The sequence below is a fragment of the Stegostoma tigrinum genome, chromosome 15, assembly GCF_030684315.1.
Source record: "Stegostoma tigrinum isolate sSteTig4 chromosome 15, sSteTig4.hap1, whole genome shotgun sequence".
In the NCBI taxonomy this organism is placed as follows: domain Eukaryota; kingdom Metazoa; phylum Chordata; class Chondrichthyes; order Orectolobiformes; family Stegostomatidae; genus Stegostoma; species Stegostoma tigrinum.
Genome location: NC_081368.1, coordinates 3,742,287 through 3,758,320, shown reverse-complemented (window position 1 = coordinate 3,758,320; position 16,034 = coordinate 3,742,287). Strand labels below are relative to the sequence as shown.

The 16,034-nt window shown below is 45.2% G+C and overlaps 1 protein-coding gene across 1 annotated transcript in view; it reads right to left on the bottom strand.

The window, feature by feature from the left end:
* LOC125458958 (tripeptidyl-peptidase 2-like) overlaps positions 1-16,034 on the bottom strand; it is a 144,236-nt gene that overhangs the window by 59,605 nt on the left and 68,597 nt on the right. The window contains exons 13-15 of the mRNA XM_059651318.1: positions 15,240-15,411; positions 11,206-11,363; positions 7,217-7,293 (exon numbers count right to left, since the gene is read on the bottom strand). Coding sequence (XP_059507301.1) covers positions 7,217-7,293; positions 11,206-11,363; positions 15,240-15,411 — 407 coding nt within the window. The remainder of the gene's footprint in view (positions 1-7,216; positions 7,294-11,205; positions 11,364-15,239; positions 15,412-16,034) is intronic.

The window sequence follows — 16,034 nt, the reverse complement described above, 5'->3', positions numbered from 1 at the left end:
AATGGTCCTGGAGGCAAGTCTTGGACAAAGGCCTGCTTGTTAAGGCAGCTGGGCCTTGTGTTTTGAAGCTCAGCAGGCATAGACTCAGTGGTAAAGGACTATAACTCAAGCACTTTCAAGATACTTTTTATTATCATTCTGGATTTTTTTAAACTCTGTATTCCCACACTAGTCTACTTTTTCCACTACTTCTATATTGATACAACACACTTAACCTATCTGCACCTAGGTACCCTGTACTCAAGATGGTGCCGAGAGGTGACATTACAGACTTTTTACTGCACTCATTCGACTGCACATAACAATAAAGGCTATTCTATTATATTCTGAAAGCAAAGCTTTCTCTCTTTGATCACTAACTCAAGACTATTAAAATTATTTCAGAGCTAGTTCTCACTGCATGTTGTGCCGGCCTGTCAAACCGATCTGAAGTCCATCTAACCTACACTATTCTATGTACGTCCATATGCTTATCCAATGATGACTTAAATGCACTTAAAATTGGCGAATCTACTACCGCTGCAGGCAAAGCGTTCCATTCCTTTACTACTCTCTGAGTAAAGAAACTACCTCTGACATCTATCCTATATCTTTCACCCCTCAATTTAAAGCTATGCCCCCTCGTGCTCGCCATCACCATCCTAGGAAAAAGCCTCTCCCTATCCACCCTATCTAACCCTCTGATTATTTTATAAATCACTGTATGCCTTCTTAACAGCCCTGCCAACCTGGGTGGCAACTTTCAAGGATCTGTGTACATGGACACCGAGATCTCTCTGCTCATCTACACTACCAAGAATCTTACCATTAGCCCAGTACTTTGCCTTCCGGTTACTCCTACCAAAGTGCATCAGCTCACACTTGTCCTCATTAAACTCCATTTGCCACCTCTCAGCCCAGCTCAGCAGCTTATCTATGTCTCTCTGCAACGTATTCAGGAACATATTCTAAGCCAATGCAATTTTTGTGTTAATAAAATGTGAGGCTGGATGAACACAGCAGGCCAAGCAGCATCTCAGGAGCACAAAAGCTGACGTTTCGGGCCTAGACCCTTCATCAGAGAGGGGGATGGGGAGAGGGAACTGGAATAAATAGGGAGAGAGGGGGAGGCGGACTGAAGATGGAGAGTAAAGAAGATAGGTGGAGAGAGTATAGGTGGGGAGGTAGGGAGGGGGTAGGTCAGTCCAGGGAAGACGGACAGGTCAAGCAGGTGGGATGAGGTTAGTAGGTAGCTGGGGGTGCGGCTTGGGGTGGGAGGAAGGGATGGGTGAGAGGAAGAACCGGTTAGGGAGGCAAAGACAGGTTGGACTGGTTTTGGGATGCAGTGGGTGGGGGGGAAGAGCTGGGCTGGTTGTGTGGTGCAGTGGGGGGAGGGGACGAACTGGGCTGGTTTAGGGATGCAGTAGGGGAAGGGGAGATTTTGAAACTGGTGAAGTCCACATTGATACCATATGGCTGCAGGGTTCCGAGGCGGAATATGAGTTGCTGTTCCTGCAACCTTCGGGTGGCATCATTGTGGCAGTGCAAGAGGCCCATGATGGACATGTCATCTAGAGAATGGGAGGGGGAGTGGAAATGGTTTGCGACTGGGAGGTGCAGTAGTTTGTTGCGAACTGAGCGGAGGTGTTCTGCAAAGCGGTCCCCAAGCCTCCGTTTGGTTTCCCCAATGTAGAGGAAGCCACACCGGGTACAGTGGATGCAGTATACCACATTGGCAGATGTGCAGGTGAACCTCTGCTTAATGTGGAATGTCATCTTGGGGCCTGGGATGGGGGTGAGGGAGGAGGTGTGGGGACAAGTGTAGCATTTCCTGCGGTTGCAGGGGAAGGTGCCGGGTGTGGTGGGGTTGGAGGGCAGTGTGGAGCGAACAAGGGAGTCGCAGAGAGAGTGGTCTCTCCGGAAAGCTGACAGGGGAGGGGATGGAAAAATGTCTTGGGTGGTGGGGTCGGATTGAAAATGGCGGAAGTGTCGGAGGATAATGCGTTGTATCCGGAGGTTGGTAGGGTGGTGTGTGAGAACGAGGGGGATCCTCTTAGGGCGGTTGTGGCGGGGGCGGGGTGTGAGGGATGTGTTGCGGGAAATACGGGAGACGCGGTCAAGGGCGTTCTCGACCACTGTGGGGGGAAAGTTGCGGTCCTTAAAGAACTTGGACATCTGGGATGCGCGGGAGTGGAATGTCTTATCGTGGGAGCAGATGCGGCGGAGGCGGAGGAATTGGGAATAGGCGATGGAGTTTTTGCAGGAGGGTGGGTGGGAGGAGGTGTATTCTAGGTAGCTGTGGGAGTCGGTGGGCTTGAAATGGACATCAGTTACAAGCTGGTTGCCTGAGATTTTTGTGTAGTTGTTTTTAACAGAAACTATTGCTGGTCTTTCTATCACAAGACTCTTCCCAAAGGAGCTTTACAGCTTATGAATATGCAGATCCATTGTGTGGCACAGATTTCTAAAACCGGCAAGGAACTGGGCAGGAAAATGAGAGAACTTTAAGGGACAAAAGATATAAAGGATTTACTGAAGTATGAAATGAGGAGAGGGCAAATGTCACCACGAAGGAAGGATGATGCAAGTGCTACACTAAAAAGGGGAAAGTTATGAACAATAATAGAGAGGTTGTACTAAAAAGCTTAACATTATTGGAAGTTGTTGGATCTGAATGAGATGCATTCTTGTTCACTGAAACTACACTGGATACAATCTTTCAATCCTCAATGGAAACAGAAACAGTATCAGAGGACTCTGGAGTTGCTAATGTTATACCATTATTGAAAAGGGAACAGGGCAAACCAGAAAAGTTCTTGGAAAACATTGAGGGTCAAAATCAGCTTTCCTTTGCAAAGGAAATGTAAATCAAGGGCCAGCATGGAATTGTTAAAATCAAACTGTCTAACATGATCGACTTCCTTGTTGAGTTTACAGAGTAGAATGTTCAAAGAGAAGTAAATTAACATAGAACTGCAGATCTTGGGCTCTCTTGTTTTCAGCAGCAGCAGCCCGAGCCAGAGTGCTGACAGGAAGGGAAGGCAGTTTTTGTTTTACCCTGTATAAAAACTTATCTCGTGCAGCAAGGCCCTCTTGTTTTCAGCTGCAGATGAGTGGACGGAATGTGAGCCAGGAAGAAACAGATAAATTTGGGCACTGGCTCAACCCAAAACACTACACATGTAATATCTTCCACCCGTCCTCCTCCTCTAACCAAAAAAAAAGACTGTGTGGAAGTTTGGTAAGGTAAGGCTTTCTTTAAAATTCTTCTTCTGGAAATCTAGAGTAGAGGGAATGGAAGCTAGGGCAGTTGCATGCTCCTGTTGCATGGATGTGCCGGGGGAAGGTTCGCTGTTGGTGTCCCCTCTGACTACACCTGTGAGAAGTGCACCAACTTCAGCTCCTCACAAACCGTGTTAGGGAACCGGAGCTGGAGCTGGATGAATTCCGGATCATTCAGGAGGCTGAGGGGGTGATGGAGAGGAGTTATAGGGAGGTGGTCACACCCAAGGTACAGGGTAAAGGTAGCTGGGTGACTGTCAGGAGGGAGAAAAGGAATAGACCGACAGTGCAGGGATCCCCTGTGGTCGTTCCCCTCAATAATAAGTTTACCATTTTGGATACTGTTGAGGGGGACAATCTCCCAGGGAAGGCCCTTGTGGACAGGTATCTAGCATTGATCCTGGCCCTGCGGCACAGAAGAAAAAGGGGGAGAATAGGAGAGCAATTGTAGAGGGGCTTCGATAGTAAGAGGCACAGACAGGTGGTTCTGTGGATGTGAACGAGACGAACGGATGTTATGTTGCCTCCCGGGTGCCAGGGTTCGTGATGTCTCGGATTGTGCCTTCAAGATCCTTAAGGGGGAGGGTGAGCAACCAGCCGTCAAGATGCACATCCGTACCAATGACATAGGTAGCAAAAGGTCTGAGAATGTGAAAAACAGTACAGGGAGTTAAGTTGGAAGCTGGAGTCCAGGACAAATGGGGTAGTTACCTCTGGATTACTACCAGTGCCACGTGATAATGAAGTAAGAAATAGGGAGAGAGCGCAGCTATACACGTGGCTACAGGACTAGTGCGGGAGGGAGGGCTTCTATTATGTGGATAATTGGAGCACATTCTGGGGAAGGTGGAACCTGTACAGTAAGGATGGGCACAAATAATCCTGGGAACGAGGTTTGCTAGAGCTGTACAGGATGGTTTAAACTAGTTTGGCAGGGTGTGGAGAACTGGATTTATAATTCAGAGGATAAGGTATTCGGCCTTCCAACAGACACAGCAGGGAGTGAGGTGGTTTATAAAGAAAAGTGATCGATGAAGTGCAATCGCGGACACAAAATGGTTTGAGGTGTGTATACTTCAATGCTAGAAGTATCAGAAATAAAGTGGGTGAACTTAGAGCATGGGTCGGTACTTGGAACTGCAATGTTGTGGCCATTACAGAAACTTGGGTAACTCAGGGAGTGGAATGGTTGTTGGAAGTTCCAGGACTTAGATGCTTTAAAAGAAACAGGGAGGGTGGGAAAAGAGGTGAGGGAGTGGCATTGCTAATCAGGGCGAGCATAGTGGCTACTGAAAGGCAGTTCAAGAATGATATGTCCACAGAGTCAGTCTGGGTTGAGGTCAGGAACAAGAAGGGAGCAATCACTTTGTTGGATAACAAAGTGTGGAGCTGGATGAACACAGCAGGCCAAGCAGCATCTTAGGAGCACAAAAGCTGATGTTTCGGGCCTAGACCCTTCATCAGAAAAGGGGGATGGTAAGAGGATTCTGAAATAAGTAGGGAGAGGTGGGGATCGGATCGAAGATGGATAGATGAGAAGATAGGTAGAGAGGAGACAGACAAGTTAAAGGGGCGGGGATAGAGCCAGTAGAGGTGAGTGTAGATGGGGAGGTAGGGAGGGGATAGGTCAGTCCAGGGAGGACAGACAGGTCAAGGGGGCGGGATGAAGTTTGTAGGTAGGGAATGGAGGTGTGGCTTGAGGTAGGAGGAGGGGATAGGTGAGAAGAACAACAGATTAGGGAGGCGGAGACGAGCTGCGCTGGTTTTGGGATGCAGTGGGGGGAGGGGAGATTTTGAAGCTTGAGAAATCCTCTTTGTAGGTTACGTGGAACAATCCCTCTTCTGCACCTACACTGGCCCCAAACTCCACCTCTTCTGCCATTACACTGATGACTGTATCGTCACTGCCTCATGCTCACTTGAGGAGCTCGAACATTTCATCCACCTCACCAACACCTTCCACCCCAACCTCAGGTTCACCTGGACCATCTCCAAAACACCCCAGTCACGAACCATTTCAATTCCCCCCCCATTCGTCAGACGACATGTCCATCCTGGGCCTCCTGCAGTGCCACAATGATGCCACCCGAAAGTTGCAGGAACAGCAACTCATATTCTGCTTGAGAACCCTGCAGCCCAATGGTATCAATATAGATTCACAAGCTTCAAAATCTCCCCTCCCCCGCCTATCTGTGATTTTTGTAAATGATTTGGATGAAGAAGTGGAAGGGTGAATTAGCAAGTTCGCGGACAATACACAGGTGGGTCACATTGTGGACAGTGTCGAGGGCTGTTCTAGGTTACAAAGGGACATAGCCAGAATGCACAGTTAGGCTGAGAAGTGGCAGATAGAGTTTAACCCTGAAAAGTGTGAGGTGATTCATCTTGTAAAGCCAAACTTGAAAGCAGGGTTAACAGCAAGATTCTTGGCAGTGTGGAGGTGCAGAGGGATCTTGGGGTTTATGTTCACAGTTCTCTGAGAGTTGCCACCCAGGTGGATAGAGTTGTTAAGGCGGTGTATGGTGTGTTAGCTTTCATTAATAGAGGGATTGAGTTCAAGAGCCGTGAAGTTATGCTCCAGCTATACAAAAGCCTGGTATGGCCACATCTGGAGTATTGTGTCCAGTTCTGGTCACCTCATTATAGGAAAGATGTGGAAGCGTTAGAAAAGGTGCAGAGGAGATTTACCAGGATGTTGCCTGCAATGGACGGAAGGTCTTACGAGGAAAGGTTAAGAGAACTAGGGCTCTTCTCTTTAGAACGACGAGGTGACTTGATAGAGGTGTACAAATGATCAGAGGTATAGATAGAGTAGACAGCGAGAGACCTTTTCTTTGGGTGGGGGTAGCTTTTACAAGCGGACATAGTTTTAAAGTGAAAGGAGGTAGATATCGGGGAGATGTCAAAGGTAGGTTCTTTACTCAGTGTTCGGGGCACGGAATGCATTGCCGGAGAGGGTAGTGGAGATGGCCTCATTAGGGGCATTTCAGCAGCTATTAGATAGGCATGTGGATGATAATGTAACATAGCGGTGGAAGTTAGATAGACCTTAAGATTCGGGTAAAATTCAGCACAACATCAGGGGCCGAAGGGCCGGCACAGTGCTGTACTGTTCTATGTTCTATCTGAAAGAAAAACAAATTGCCGGAGAAATTCAGCAAGTCTGGCAAGTCACTGGACTCAAAGACTCTGCTTTCTCCCCGCAGATGCTGCCAGATCTGCTGAATTTCTCCAGCAATTTTATCCTAGCTGCTTGGCCATGAAACAGTGTTAGCTATCACTGTCCTCAATGAAATGAAGGGATGTCGACAAAAGGAAGCAAAATCCAGCTAATTCCTGTAGTGCCTGCAGGGTGACCAAATGCCAGCTGAGAAAATGTTTATGCCTTGAGCAAACAGAATTTAAAATGATGGTTCCGTTACCAATCTAATTATTTGATGGGGCAAAGTTCTGTGCAATTACACCACTTAGCACCATCAGTGCTGTGGTAGAAGTAGGCCATTCAGCCCCATTCAGTTAGATCATGGCTGATCTGCATCTTCACATAATCTCGAGGTTCCAAAGAAGAGTTATGTTGGACCAAAAATATTAACTCTACTTCTATCTTCACAGATGCTATTCAACCACTCAGTTTCTCCACCATCTTTTAAATTTTATTTTACATCTCCAACATCCTCTAGTTTTGCTTTAACTGAATCTATGTTGGTCCTCTGATGTCCTAATACACTTGCCACTCAAAAGCCTGTCAATATCAGTTTTGAAACTTGTTCCCCAAGCTCAACCGTGTTTTGGGGAGTTCAAATTTTCACTACCCTTTGCATGAGTAAGTTCAACATAATATCATTGCTGGATTACAGAGAGGAACGCAGCAAAGAAAAAAAGACGTTGTCTGTGGTTTCTTTTAAGACTAACAAAAAATTTCGGTTTTGGAAGCAGAAAACCCATTTTCACAAACCTTGAAGGAATGATAACTGTGACTGGAATTCGAAACAATGGACCGGCATCAGGGGCTGTTGTGTCATATCCGAGGACCTGGAGCAAGGAAGAGAAAAAGTCTGTAACACTTTAAAATAAAAAAAAAGCACTCCCCCTACAAAGATGGTGTCTCGCTGTGTTTGATAGTGGGCTGAAATGGGGAAGAGGTGTGTTTAAAACCAAGGATTATGGAATGGACTGCTCTATATTTTAAAAGCATGCTACTGGAAGGCACTGTAATTGTTATTTACATTGTTGCGCATTCGAGCGATGGGGCACATTACTGCAGACTGTTTGCCATGTGTGCAAAGTGCACTGTCAACGCAATAAGAAGCAGACTTGTAATTGGTCACACTTCCACAGAGCAGTGGCAATGACCTACTTCCATTAACTATTTGATTTGTTCCCAGGTAGCTAAATACATGAGATCATTTCATTGCTGAATGGCACTGAGGAAAACAGCCAAGAATTGTGGGTGAGAATGCAGTAGCTGTAAGACTTTGGGCCTCCAGAAATGGAAGCGGTGACATTGTCTCTGCAGTAAAAAAAACTAAAGCCTCAATCATAGCATAGTGTGGCAACAGGCCATTCAGCTCATGGAGTCCATACCGACCCTCCAAGCAGCATCCCACCCTTCTAGCCTAACCATGCATTTACCATGGCTAATCCACCTAGCCTGCACATCACTGGACACTATGGGCAATTTAGTATGGCCAACCCAACTAACCTGCTCGTTTCTGGACTTTGGGAAGAAACCCACACAGACACGGGGTGGATGTACAAACTCCACACAGACAGTTGCCTGAGGCTGGAATCAAACCTGGGTCCCTGGTGCTGTGAGGAAGCAGTGTTAACCACTGAGCCACTGTGCTGCGCCTAAAACTAAAGTGTCAGAGATAATGGGAACTGCAGATGTTGGAGAATCCAAGATAACAAAATGTGGAGCTGGATGAACACAGCAGGACAAGCAGCATCTCAGGAGCACAAAAGCTGACGTTTCGGGCCTAGACCCTTCATCAGAGAGGGGGATGGGGAGAGGGAACTGGAATAAATAGGGAACGCTTTGCAGAACACCTCCGCTCAGTTCGCAACAAACAACTGCACCTCCCAGTCGCAAACCATTTCCACTCCCCCTCCCATTCTTTAGATGACATGTCCATCATGGGCCTCCTGCACTGCCACAATGATGCCACCCGAAGATTTCAGGAACAGCAACTCATATTCCACCTGGGAACCCTGCAGCCATATGGTATCAATGTGGACTTCACCAGTTTCAAAATCTCCCCTTCCCCCACCGCATCCCTAAACGAGCCCAGTTCGTCCCCTCCCCCCACTGCACCACTCAACCAGCCCAGCTCTTCCACTCCACCCACTGCATCCCAAAACCAGTCCAACCTGTCTCCACCTCCCTAACCTGTTCTTCTTCTCCCCCATCCCTTCCTCCCACCCCAAGCCGCACCCCCATCTACCTACTAACCTCATCCCACCTCCTTGACCTGTCCGTCTTCCCTGGACTGGCCTATCCCCTCCCTACCTCCCCACCTATCTTCTTTACTCTCCATCTTCGGTCCGCCTCCCCCTCTCTCCCTATTTATTCCAGTTCCCTCTCCCCATCCCCCTCTCTGATGAAGGGTCTAGGCCCGAAACGTCAGCTTTTGTCCTCCTGAGATGCTGCTTGGCCTGCTTTGTTCATCCCGCCTCACATTTTGTTGTCTAAAACTAAAATGTGTTTATTTTTCCTCATCAGTTGCTATAAACTGTTGCTTTTAACTAATGATTTAGAAATTTACTAAGTTGCGAACCAGTCACTCTGCCTCCTGTAAGCAAATGAAAATCTCTGAAGAGAAGCACATCCTGTAAATAAAAAACTTCATGTCAGCAAACTATATAGACAGAGGCCACTCCCTTCAACATCAATACTAAATTTCCCTTTTTGCCTGTCTACAGGCGTATGGGGAGTTTTATAAGGGGATTAGAGTTTTTAACTGGTTGTTATTTACTTGTAGCTAGCATCTATCTGAAATAAATAGTAATTCTTGCTCAATGCAGAAATCCAGTATCAAAAAAGTCAGATAAATGAGGCAATTTTGCACATTTTTATTAAACTTATGTAGTAACCTGGGAACAGCAGAGTTAGATTTCCAGCACACTGCACCATTGAGGCATGACATGTTTCAAAATGTGTACTTTTTTTAGACTGACCTGAATTGAAAAGGGAAACCAAGCAAGGAAACTAATCTTCCCAGCATATGGAAACCAAGGCCAAAACTGGGAATGGAATATTTGAGTACATCGAAACTGGTTGAAATATGTAACAGAACTTAAAGCGATTAGGAGACAACGATTCCATTGGTGTAGTACAGGCAGACTGAAGATGACAAAAGTGAGAACAGAAAAATACAACTTTGCTGTACCCATTTCAGTTACTTGAAGATAACTTTGGTAGATTTACGCTAGCCAGTTTGTTGTCAGCAAAGTTGATTCTGTGAACAATACATTCGTGGAACTCAGGTTGGTTGCTTGCTGCTGTTGGCTAGCAATCAGGCTAAGTTGTTAAAGGAGAGAAACTGAAATTCTTTGCGATGAAGATAGAGCTTTGTAAGACTTTGCAACTGAGCTTAATGACATGTGTGTGAAGTGGACTGCCAAGCAAGATTGCAAGATCTTTCTCAGTTGCATCTACAACTTATTACATAAACTTTAGTTTATACTCAACAACTATTTGCCTATAAATTCATATTTAATTTGGGTAGATTCTGGATTTTAGATTAAAGGTAATTACGTAGGATAGTATTTAATTTGACTCGTATAGTAAAAATGCCTTTTCTTCTAAACAGCCATGGCTTCATTCTTTCGCTGAATAATGGGATTTATTGCTTTTCCTTTTTGTGACTGGTCTTGAACAAAATCATAACAATGAATTCCTACACTATTTCTCAGCCTGATTCTCTACTGGTTGCACAGATTGAAGCAGTAAATCTCCACATGCACTCTCACATTCAGAGACTGTGAAATGTGAAGTCACAATCTCAAGCACATAATTAATGTCAGCTATGCCTCAGGCATTAACACACTCACTTTGACTCACAAGGTTGCAAGTTCACATCCTATCCCACAGACTTGAGCACCAGACACTCCAGCAGCTAATTGCTGACTGCCTTTCTCACTGAGGCCATGTAACTGGACCTGAAGATGCTGGGTGGAGCACTCAACACCTCCATCGAACAAGTGCAGGGGGAGATCAAATTGACATCTTACCTGTAAGCTTGATCTTGTGTGGAGACTGGATCAGGAATCCGAGCCCCAAGGAAGTCCATGTCACACCCTGACTTCCCTCCTGAACCCACCCAATCCACTTCCACCCAACTAATTGGCCCCAGTAAGTTCACCTCACTTGCCTGATTCCTAGGGCTTCCCTCACTGGTTGCAGCACCTGTCCTCCTATTGTCCCAGTATGGGCCACCACTTCCTGCAGCATCGCTGGAGCTGAGGCACTACAGGTGAACGGATTAGATGACAGCTCTTCGAGCTAATCTTCACTTTCAAAGGCCAAGGAGGCCCAATGGCAGGCTAGTTACTCTCTGACTGATACCTAATTCCGTTGGGTTCTCTGGAAAAGATCTGTGACAGAATTGCCACTGGCTTTCCAGCTGGTACTACGGGGTACTCTGCCCTTAAATATAGCATTTTCAGTGCAGTACTGACTGAGCATTGTACTAACAAAAATGTCAACTTTTAGACAAAACATTAAACCATTCCTCATCTGCGGAAGTGGGCACAAAAGGTTCCGTTATGTAAATGAGGAGCAGAGACAGTTTCACCTGTCTTCTAGTCAATATTTATTCTGTAACAAAAGTGCCCAAAGCAGATGGTCAGACAAGTTACAACCAGACACTAATCCAAATGAAACAAAAACTGTGAATAAAGGTGTCAAATGATCACACATCCAGGAAAACACATCGAACTGACCTCAGTGAAGTGTGGCCCTTCCTTGAGTCCTCGTGCATCCACCCTGACAGTCACCTGGCGGGATTGGTTCATTAGCTCCAGATGGGAGGGGATTTGCACCCACGATGCATTGCAAGTCAAAGCTAGATGTATCTGTAGAGCTATCTTCTCACTGTGTTCTGTGTATATGAAATAAAACAAGGAGACCTGAACATTCAAGTGTCAAATAGCTATCTCAAGCCTGGATTTGAGCACAAACATAATCTAATCTAATCAAACATCTAGGCTAATGCTTGAGCACAGTGTTAGAAGTGCCATCCTTTAGGTGGACTATTAAACCCTGACCCTGTCTATCCTCTGGGCTGAATGTTAAAGATTTCACTATTTAATGGAAGATTTTCGAGGTCTTTGCAATGTTCTGGCTAATATTTATTCATCAATCAGTATGACAGGATGTACTAAATTAAAACAAAAAACTGCAGATACTGGAGATACAAAACAAAAACAGAAGTTGCTGGCTAAAATCAGTAACTCTGACAGCGTCTGTGAAAACAAAAACAGACTTAATGTTTTGAGGCTGGTGACTCTTCTTCAGAGCTGATAGCAGCTACGAAAAGCTTGTATTTATACTGAAGACGAAGCTGGGGCAAGGAAAAAGTTGAGCGGATAAGTGGAAACGGAACCCAGAGAAGGGGATATATGAAAGAAATGAGTAGACGAGAGGAGGCGTGGGCCCCACACCTCAGGAAGGACATACTAGCCCTGGAGCGTGTCCAGCGGAGATTCACACGGATGATCCCCGGAATGGTATGTTTAGCGTATGATGAACGGCTAAGGATCCTGGGATTGTACTCATTGGAGTTTAGAAGGTTGAGGGGAGGATCTAATAGAAAGTTACAAGATAATGTATGGTTTAGAAGGGGTGGACGCTAGGAAGTTGTTTCCGTTAGGCGGGGAGACTAGGACCCATGGGCACAGCCTTAAAATTAGAGGAGATAAATTTAAAACTGAAATGAGACGACATTTCTTCAGCCAGAGAGTGGTGGGCTTGTGGAATTCATTGCCGCAGAGTGCAGTGGAGGCCGGGACGTTGGATGCCTTCAAGGCAGAGATCGACAAATTCTTGATTTCAGAAGGAATTAAGGGCTACGGGGAGAATGCAGGGAAGTGGAGTTGAAATGCCCATCAGCCATGATTTAAATGGCGGAGTGGACTTGATGGACCGAATGGCCTTACTTCCACTCCTATGTCTTATGGTCTTATAGATAATGAACGACACAGATCACTTATTCTCTGCTATCACACAGCTCTCATTATCACTCATTCAGCTTCTCCTCTGTCTTGGCTATCATCCACAATAACTGCCTTTTGCAGTTCCTTCACTCTTATTTTTGCTTAGTATTTAACTCAGTGCTACGTTTCTTCCAAGTATGTCCACCTTGAAGAGGTTCTGCTCCTTTCTCCAACAGGATTTCCATTCTAACTTCTTAAATTGTTCACCATCATTACTTTTGCTGTCACTCCTGGTGTTTGACAAGGCATTTGCCAAAGCTCGTTTCCACTGTCACATCATATCCCTCAGTGAGTGCCTCTAGCTCAGGCTCATTCCAGGGGGATTCTGAGTGAAGTTTCACCTCAGGATCACAGGTATCTCTGTAACGTTCAACATCCCTTAGACAGCAGCTCCTACCACGTCCTGAGATCCAAACTCTTGCGCCATGCATTACTATATGCAGATTGTCAACCTCTCTCTCCAAAAACAGCTCACAGCTGCCCAGTCCCTCAGGTCCACTTCATCCTTATTCAACATGCTACCAAGAAACTTTTCATTTCTTTTCAGGTATTAAAGAACACAAGATGCAACAACTTAGAGGTATCGACATCGCTCTAGAACCTTCCTCCCCTTCCCTTTAACTCCATCGTCTCTCCTAACCCCACCTCTTGTTGTGTACTTACTCTCTCTTCTGCTTTCTGATGCTCAACACTGTACTCAATAAAGGTCTTAGTTTTATTCCCCTGCACTCCCACCTCAATGAATTTTGGGCACAAAATGACATTGAACTCTTCTTCCACTGCCTTTACCTCCATGCCAAGCTCTTCAGACTTGAGTGCTCTCCTCATCCCACAGACCCTTTTACCCATCTCCAACATATTCCCTCCACTTGGACCCCTCACTGGTCTTTTACCTGCACTGGACCTGTTATCAAGTACTCCAAGCCTTTCAGAATAGCATCAGGGCACAAAAGACACTATATTAAATGAGGTAAACTTTTTCTTACACCATAAAGACCATAAGATATAGCAGCAGATTTCAGCATTTGGCCCATCAAATCTGCTACAGTATTGATTCTAACTGACATGTTTCTCGACCCCATTCTCCTGCTTTTCCCCATAACCATTCATTCTTTCACCATTCAAGAACCTACCTATTTCTGCCTTAAAGGCACTCAATGACTTGGCTTCCATAGTTCTTATGGCAAGTAAATTCCACAGATTAACTACCCTCTGACTGAAGAAATTCCGCCTCATCTCAGTTCTAAAGGGTTGCCGCTTTACTCTGAGGCCATGACCCCAAGTCCTAGTGTCTCCTACTCGTGGAAACACCTTCTGTGTCCACTCCATCGAGGCTTCTCAGTATTCTGTACATTTCAATGAGATTCCCCTCATCCTTCTGAACTCCAACGAATACAAACCCAGAGTCTTCAACTGCTCATATGACAAGCCTTTAATCCTCGGGATCATTTTTATAGACCTGCTCCGGACCCTTTCTAATACCAGCACAACCTTCTTTAGATACGTGGCCCAAAACTGCTAACAACATCCCAAATGTAGTCTGATCACAGCCTTATACAGACTTAATAGTACATCTTTGCTTTTGTACTCTAGCCCTCTTACATGAATGCTAACATTGCATTTGTCTTCCTAACTACCAACTGAACCTGCATATTAACTTTAAGGAAATCCTGAACTACGGGTCCTAAGTCCCTTTGGGCTTCAGATTTCTGAAGCCTTTCCTGTTTAGCAAGTAGTTTATGATTCTATTCTCCCTGCTAGAGGACACTTTCCCACACTGTATTCCATCTGCCACTTCTTTACCCACTTTCCTCACCTGTCCAACTCCTTCTGCAGTCTCCCCACTTCCTCAACACTACCTGTCCTTCACCTTCCACCTATTTTTGTGTCATCTGTAAACTAAGTTCTGAAAGGAAATTACTAGTTTGTTTGAACAATCAACAGGCTGCCTGTTCAAAAATTCGAATAATCTCCTAAATGTTGTGTTCAATGCTTGAAATTCAATAACTCTTCTCACAGATTGAAATTGCAGGCATTATCACTCTTCAATGCTGGCATACTCTTTGGATGTCTTTCTCCTACAGCTGTATAAACCCTCTGGTTGCAAGGTCTCAGATCTGGGATTGACTGAGAGCTATGCTCCCCTATTGTGCTCTGTCAACTCAGTGCTTAAACCAGAGGGCTCTGGTATGGAAACAGCCTCTGCCTGTGAACTGATGTGGGAAGAGGAAGATGTTCAAGTCCAGTTGTAGGCCCAGAGCTGAGTGTGGAGGGGTTCACATCACAGGTGAAAGTGGAGATGTCAGGGCACTGGGTTAAGGTGAACGAGTAGTGTCCTGTCATGGGGCAGAAATGGACGGGTCCACAAAACATTGGAGCTTTTTGAATACAGGAGTGAAAAGGACAACAACCGCATACTTTTGTTAATTGAAAACAATAAATATTTGGCACAAAAAGTAAAACATAAGCTTAAGACAAAACACCTTTGCACTTATTGATAGCCTCATCATATTTTCAACATGCTTCAGAGCACTGCCAAAGTGAAATGACTGGTATTCTTGGACAATCAACATGTTCAAAGAAAAACTCGAATAATCTCCTAAATGTTGTTGTCTTGGGCACACTTTCATGTCCCTTTAAATGGGCCTTTCTATTAATCTGTCATGGTAAAGGAGTTGCATGAAATAGCCACAGTCCATTAAAACCACCCAAACCACGTACTGGAAAAACTCATGTTCCTCTTGTATTAATGTTTTCCATACCTGCATTTTCTGGAAACACTGGCTCCACAGAAACAGAGAAGTCAATTGGCACTGATAGATATGCTGGGTCCCGGAGGTAGATTCCACGAAGGTGTAATATTTTGATGCTGAAACCCAACTGATGACTTTTTACAGAGGCATTTTGGCTGAGGTAGTCATAGGCCTTTTCAATCTGTTCAGGAAGAATTAAACACACTCATGACGGAAACCCAGTAGCCAAGGGATCAGTAGTGTTAGATAGCACTTCTCACATCATTGACTAATTAGCACTGTGCCTGATCTGAAACCTGTCAAGTCACCTGTGAATATTGTAGTAACTATTTAGTGGCATTGCAGGTCAAGGGAAAGTTCACTAGGCTGATCTTGAGTATGCATAGGCTGTTTTGTGAGGTTAGGTAGGTTGGGTCTGTACTCATGGGAACTTAGAAGGGTGAGAGATACGGAAAGATAAAAGATTCTTTGACAGCCTGATAGGGTAGATACAGGAAGGTTGTTTTGCCTTGTTGGGTATCTAAGATGAGGTGGCATAATTTCAGAATAAAGGGTCACTCATTTAGAAAAGAGACAAGGAGGCATGGACAGTAGTGAATCCGTGGAATTCTTTGCCACAAAGGGCAGGGATCATTCAAGGCTGAGAATAAACAGATTTTTAATCAATAAGGAAATCAAGGGTTACGGGGAAATAGAAGGAAAGTGGAGTTGAAGATTACCAGATCAGCCATGATCCTCATTGAATGGCAGAGCAGATTCTATGTGCTGAATAGCCTACTTCCACTCTAATGTTTGATGGTTTTA